This window comes from Salvelinus fontinalis, chromosome 17 (assembly GCF_029448725.1).
Source record: "Salvelinus fontinalis isolate EN_2023a chromosome 17, ASM2944872v1, whole genome shotgun sequence".
In the NCBI taxonomy this organism is placed as follows: domain Eukaryota; kingdom Metazoa; phylum Chordata; class Actinopteri; order Salmoniformes; family Salmonidae; genus Salvelinus; species Salvelinus fontinalis.
This window is the reverse complement of record NC_074681.1, coordinates 47,409,990-47,416,928: the sequence shown is the minus strand read 5'-3', so window position 1 is coordinate 47,416,928 and position 6,939 is coordinate 47,409,990. Positions and strand designations below refer to the sequence as shown.

Below are 6,939 nucleotides of genomic sequence, written 5' to 3'. Positions count from 1 at the left end.
AATGGTTCCAATCATTTTTCCTCCATTAATTTTAGAAACACTTAAAATAAGGGCTGTGTTTCGTGTAGGCGCTTACCCTGGCTTGATGTTTTGATAACCATGTAAATCTCTCTCGGGCAAGATGACTAGAAGTCTAGTCATGCAACGCAACCCTCAAGGCCACGCCACACCGACAAGTCCATTCGTAGAATGTACATAGTTGCCGCCATAATTAAGTGCGAATATGTAAGAGGTCGACAATGAAAAGTATAAAGTTAAAGAGCACGGTAAAAGTTGAAACACAAAAGTTAAAACATTCAGTGAGTCAAAAAGATCAAAGGTCTTAATAATTCGGTAAATCCCGACGATTTAAAAAAATGTCCCCCCTTTTACAGTAACTATTAATATTTGAACAGGGTGTTGTTGTTACAAGATTAAGGCATTCCCAAAATATGTGGTAATTGTTGCTCCAACACTCTGTTCTGTAACACCGATGTCTTTTCTGCAGAGGAGTTTCCTTCCAAATACCCTCAAAGTCAATGAGCTTGTTGATTTCCATTGTGATTGGCACAAGGTCCCCCACTCCACAGAAATGACCATATTACCCTCCCGTTCCCATTTGTCCTTTATGTATAGTGTAGATTCAGATTTGGACTTTAAGAAGCGATTGTATAGTCTGGAGAATTTTACCTGCATGTTTCTGATTTACGCGCAGATATTGTACTATAGTCTCCGAATCCTCCTCCTTTATGACTTAATTCAAGCGGTGACATATTTGGAGGTATTGTATCTATGGAAATCTTGACCTTCTAATCCTTTGTCCGTTTTAGTACTTGGAAGCTTTGGAGTGCCCCCTTGTGTACAAAAGTACAGCAGGCTGAGAGAATGGGATTGATTGTTGATAGGTCACTCCTTCAGATGGAAAACCAAGCACAGTTTTGGGTATGAAATCATTTTGATAATTTGATCAATTAGCCAAAAGACATTTGGCTCAATCAAGCTATGACTTGTTGACTCATTTTGAGCGACATGTGTTTTTCTTCATCTCATAGGAAATAAATCGTGGGGAGGGAAAAGATTGCGCATTCATCTATTAGACAAGTCTGTTGGAAAACCAGGTTGCTGCTTCCCTATTTGGCCACTAGATGGAGTCAATGACAGCAACAAAAACAATCTGTTGGTGGGAAGTGTGTCTGTGCACGAGTCCATGTATTTGTGCATTTGGGAGTGACAATATATGTTTATTTCTTCATGCACATTTATGAGGCACAACAACAGTGACCATTTTTTTTTAAAGACATAAATAAGCATTTACAATGATTATGTTGAGAATTGTCATTGTGAACAGGGCAGTCTCAATCATAGGCATTTTATACAACTTTTTGTTTATGACAATTTCACTCTCACTGTGAATGCTTAACATACTCATCACAAATATGGTCTTTCCTACTTAGAAAGTATTTCAAAGAATTGATCAGTTCATTGATATGCTCCTGACAAAGAAATTGATACAAATAATATCCATAACATAGAGACTGGTAGAGGGTACACTTGCCAAAAAGCGGCAGCGCTTTGCACGTTTTCAGACTACACAATCCAGCACAGTAGGTGATGGTATGCATCTTTTACGTTTATTTACAACCTGCTAATAAACTTTAAAATAGAGATAGTCCACAATGGCGCTGCCCATGCTGTCACAAATTGCAAAGAAAAGAGGTGTCTTCTCTTTCCCATCTCTCTGCTTTCTAAACAAATGCAAAACAAGACACGAAAACAACATGGCTGAATTGGCAGAACATTATAGACCACTGCAAATACAATAGACCAGTACCGGACCAATGTTGTCATGGATAGCTCTTTTCCAATCCCTGGCATCTCAAACATAAACCCCCAACCAGACTGTGAATGTCCATCCAGCAAAATTGAGAAGTCATTAGGAAAAATGAGAAGGTCTTTGGACCAGCCAAAGAAAAGTCTCATCATAACCAATGCTTCTAGCAATGTACCCAAGAGCCAAGAGGGCATTGTCGACATTCCCCCAGCTCTCAGAAAGGGACCTCTTCCTTCCCCATGTCACAGCCTCAGCAATGGTCCGACAACCAAAGAAGTCAAAGTCTAATGCAAGAGTGGGCAACCGGGGGAAAAAAACACTACAACCTCTGCATCATGGAATAGAGCACATGTACGCAAACACGTTTGTACAGACCTCAATTATTATGAGGGACTTCTGGTCGCAAGTGAAAGGTTGTACTATGACCGTGCCTTCAAAGCGAGAGTGCTTGTGTGGTGTCCGTGTCGGACATGACTGAGGAGCGCCCGGGGCCTCCCTGGATCTTGCTGAGTTTCCCCTTGGCCGGCCAGCAGTGGTAGATGCGGAGAAGCTTGAGGATATCTCTGCGGAAACGTACGCCCACAAACACGTACAGGAAGGGATTGAGGCAGGCGTGCGTGTAAGACAGGCTCTTCAGCACCTGGCCGACCACATCGAACCGCTTTGCCGCACTGCAGTCTGTCTCAGTGCTGTTGGCCGCCTGGGTGGCCTCCATCACCAGCACGCTGTTGTACGGCAACTGGGAGAGGACAAACACAGCCACCACCACCAGGATCACGCGCAATGCCTTGTGTTTCTGGAAGCTGCGGGTTTTGAGAAGGGTGCGGATGATGCCGGCATAGCAGAACACCATGACCAGCAGGGGCAGGCAGAAGCCCATGCAGATCTGAAGCGCCAGGACCAGGATCTTGGTGCAGTTGTCCTGGTTGCTCCAGTAGACCATGGTGCAGTAGCCCCGGCCCTCCAGCTCCTTGACGTTGGCGAACATGAACTCAGGCAGGGCCAACGCCACGGCCAGTAGCCAGACGCAGGCGCACACCAACTTGCTGCAGCTCAGGCGCTGTCTCTTGGAGTTCTGGGCCATGGTGGTCTGGACGATGACCACGTAGCGATCAACGCTGATGCAGGTGAGCAGCAGCATGCTGCTGAAGAAGTTGATCTTGTAGAGGGCCAAGGTGACCTTGCAGATGCCCGAGCCGAAGCTCCATCCCTGGGTGGCCTCCACGGCCCAGAGGGGCAGAGTGCCCAGGAAGAAGAGGTCGGCCACAGCTAGGTTCAACAGGTAGACATCGGTCATGGTCTTGAGACGCTGGCGGAAGTGCAGGTAGATCCAAACCACGGTCAGGTTGCCCAGGCCGCCCAGGATGAAGATGGTCCAGTAGAGAGGCGGTTCGTACTGGCCTCGGAATGCCCTGACGGGAGATTTGTCACACATAAAGTCTTCCGGATTGTCCTCACCAGCCGTTGGGGTGAAGCTGGAGTCATAGTCATACACCTGTGAATGAGACAGGACAGCATACTGTAGCTTGTTGGACATGTGGACCAATTGTGCGAGTAAATGATACGAGCTGAAAACACAGTATATAGACCAGGGGTCTCCAATATTTTATTTCATAAGAGCGACAAAAAAATTATATATATGTATGTAATTTATCACTTGAAACAGTTAAGAATTAAAATAATACAAATTTGATGTGAAAAATTGCTATTTCAAACAAATATAACACACACACAATCTTTTACACAAATTGTTTAAAAAATTGTAGTAAAAAATTTATAAGTTGTTTACCTCCATTGGTGAAGTCACCAAGTCACCTATAATTGGCATCTGAAAAGAGAAGGAAGAGGAAAATAACATAGTCAGGGAAATAATACACAGCTATTCAACATATGTCATTGTGTAATATTGGCAGGCCTATATTGAAATGTATGCTCCGTTTCTCACAGTCTCCTGCTTGTAGATAGTCAATGGTTCACAAATTCTATATTTTCTCTAGACTTGCACATTGTTAGGCAAGAACACATCCTCCTTGTTTTATCATTTCTTATCACTTGCAGTCAATCTGACGGAAATAACACAAAACAATGTGTCATGACATTTAGAAAAGTCCTCGCTTAGCATTTTGATCATTTTGATTGCACATCATTCAGAAATAAGTGAAGGACAGTGAAGTATCTAAATATCAAACACACTCCTGTCTGTGGCTAATCTATTTCTGAGCATGATGTAAAGAAACAAAGTGAGACAGAAATATTACAACACCATAAAGTGCTTACTTTATAGTAATACATGGTGTTATTGATACATTTTAGAACACTGCATGAGACCAGCTTTTCAGACAATTTGACTTACTGTCGTTCTCTGCTATTGCGAGTGAGATGTCATTCAGGCGCTTGAATTTAAAATGCTTGTTGGTCGCTAATTGCTTTAGGGAACTGTCTGGCAACAGTCTGTTCTGCAGAGGCTTTTGAAGAATTCAGTTGAACCACAAGTGACGTGCGTGAAATCAGTATGCAAAGCAGAGTGATATTCTATAGTATTCATTTGGGTGTTTTGCCAGTGCAAACTTCTCCCTCTTGCCAGTGCAAACTTGCAGCATGCATAAAGACTGATTTAAACTTCTCAGGGATATTAGTCATTTATGAAATTGTGAATGTACCCCTCCTGTATACAATGGATGAGTCATAGGAAATGACTTTTTCTATTCTCAGCAGAATTCTCTTCTGCCCTATGAAAGCTATCAAGACACCTTTGTTCACATACTGATTTACAGTAAATTGCTGTGGTGTGCTTGTATTTCGATTTTGGTTCAGAGATTTCGCTTTGAAATCTACCATGTGACAATCAAAAATGCTATTGCAATGTGTTTTAGACTTCTTGACTGTAGATTAAGCATATGCATTATGCATTATGATTTTTGCTGAGGGCACACACACATATACGCACACTCACCACACACATTATTATCCTCTTCCCTCTTAGGAGTGAAGGCCTATACTGCACACATTTACTTAGGTTTGTTACTTCAGGCACCATGGCATAATGTTGTGGTTACCATTTCCTAATATTACTGTAATTGATTGAGGAGATGGTCCACTCACCTTGGCTAGCGAGTCCACTACCCTGGTGTCGCGGGCTGAATCAAGTCCCTGATTAGAGGGAAGGATGAAAAGCAACACTGTAACATAAGGCTGCAACATGGGTGGGGGTAGAAACCTATTGTTCTATCGCTTAAATCCTAATTATATACCGTATGTTATATTCATGTAGATTTTAGTCTGTCTCTGCTTGTCAAATGTTGGCTTGGTAAGTAGAGGCGCCGGGTTGACACTGGAGCAGATAAGTAAGGTGATACACTCAAAACAAATGCCGCCAAGTTAAAAACAGCTCAAAGTGTTACTGTGCCTTTGTTTTTTTACTCTGCATAACACCCTCAGTTCAAGAGTGACACAGTGCCAGGCATGCTATCATATGAAGTTTGAGTCGTAAGCAATCAGATGAATTGAAGACAAGATAAGATCAAATCAAATGTATTTATGTAGCCCTTATTACATCAGCTGATATCTCAAAGTGCTGTACAGAAACCCAGCCTAAAACTACAAGCAATGCAGGTGTAGAAGCACGGTGGCTTGGAAAAACTCCCTAGAAAGGCCAAAATCTAGCAACGTTTGCGTTGTATGCATGGTCCAAAACCGTTATGACATGTGTTGGCAACGTTTCAAATTTTGTAATGTAGATAGGATCTACACTCTTAGAAAAAAGGGTTCCAAAAGGGTTATTCAGCTGTACACACAGAACTATTTTTGGTTCTACATAAGTATGAACCCTCTGTGGAATGGGTTCTACATCAAATGTATTTGTCACATGCGCCGAATACAACAGGTAGACCAGGTAGACCTTATGGTCAGATTTGCCAAATGGGGGGGCGAGGAAGAGCTTGGTGATACGCATCTCTGTGTGGAGTAGAGTTTGGTCTAGAGTTTTTTTCCCCTCTGGTTGCACATGTGACATAAAGCCTATGACATGATGGTAGAAATTAGGTCAAACGGATTTTAGTTTGCCTGCATTAAAGTCCCAGGCCACTAGGAGCGCTGCTTCTGGATGAGCATTTTCTTGTTTGCTTATGACCTCATACAGCTTGTTGAGTGCGGTCTTAGTGTCAGCGTCAGTTTGTGGTGGTAAATAGACGGCTACGAAAAATATAGTTGGAACTCTCTTGGTAGATAGTGTGGTCTACAGCTTATCATGAGTTACTCAGGCAAGAAATACCTCAAGACTACCTTAATATTAGACATTGAGCACCAGCTGTTATTGACAAATAGACACACACCCCCACCCCTCGTCTTACCAGACATAGCGGTTCTGTCCTGCGATGCACGGAAAACCCAGCCAACTGTATATTATCCGTGTTGTCGTTCGGCCACGACTCCGTGAAGCATAAGATATTACAGTTTTTAATGTCCCGTTGGTAGGATAGTCTCGAACGGAGCTCATCCAGTTTATTCTCCAGCGATTGTGCGTTGGCCAGTAGAACGGATGGTAGAGGCGGGTTACCCACTCGCCGACTAATTCTCACAAGGCAACCTTATCTGCGCCCTCTGTATCTCATTCTTTTCTTCAAGCGAATGATGAGGATTTGGGCCTTGTCTTCATCCAGTTTGAGGTGATTAATCGTTGTTCTGATATCCAGAAGTTATTTTTGATCATAAGAGACATTAGCGCCAACATTATGTACAAAAAAAGTTACAAACAAATGTGAAAAAACACACAAAATAGCACAATTGGTTAGGAGCCAGTAAAACAGCAGCCATCCCCTCCAGTGCCATTCTACATGGAACCCAAAATGGTTCTTCAAAGGATTCTCCTATGGGGACAGCCGAAAAACCCATTTAGGTTGTAGATAGAGGAGGTTCTAAGAGTTCAGGTTATTTTAGGTTCTAAAAGTGTATGAACAGTAACTTCAAAATGTCTAGTCTAGTAATAACATCCCATCCCTGGATGCCCCCGCCAGAATATGGAGAGTCGACACTTTCATGCTTGCCTTGACTCGCCTTTTAGGCCGCTGTACTGTGTTAATTAACAACTAGTGATATTTCAGCTGTCATATCAAGTGCATCTGCACATCATT

At 42.7% G+C, this 6,939-nt stretch overlaps 1 protein-coding gene across 1 annotated transcript; it reads right to left on the bottom strand.

Annotated features, from left to right (window-relative positions):
* Nucleotides 1–1,199: 1,199 nt before the first annotated feature.
* On the bottom strand, nucleotides 1,200–4,292 carry ccr9a (chemokine (C-C motif) receptor 9a). Its single transcript, XM_055867660.1, has 3 exons — nucleotides 4,164–4,292; nucleotides 3,600–3,638; nucleotides 1,200–3,305 (listed from the first exon to the last, which is right to left on the bottom strand). The coding sequence occupies exons 2-3, from the start codon at nucleotides 3,636–3,638 to the stop codon at nucleotides 2,244–2,246; spliced, it is 1,101 nt and encodes a 366-aa protein (XP_055723635.1). The 5' UTR covers nucleotides 4,164–4,292; the 3' UTR covers nucleotides 1,200–2,243.
* Nucleotides 4,293–6,939: the final 2,647 nt, after the last annotated feature.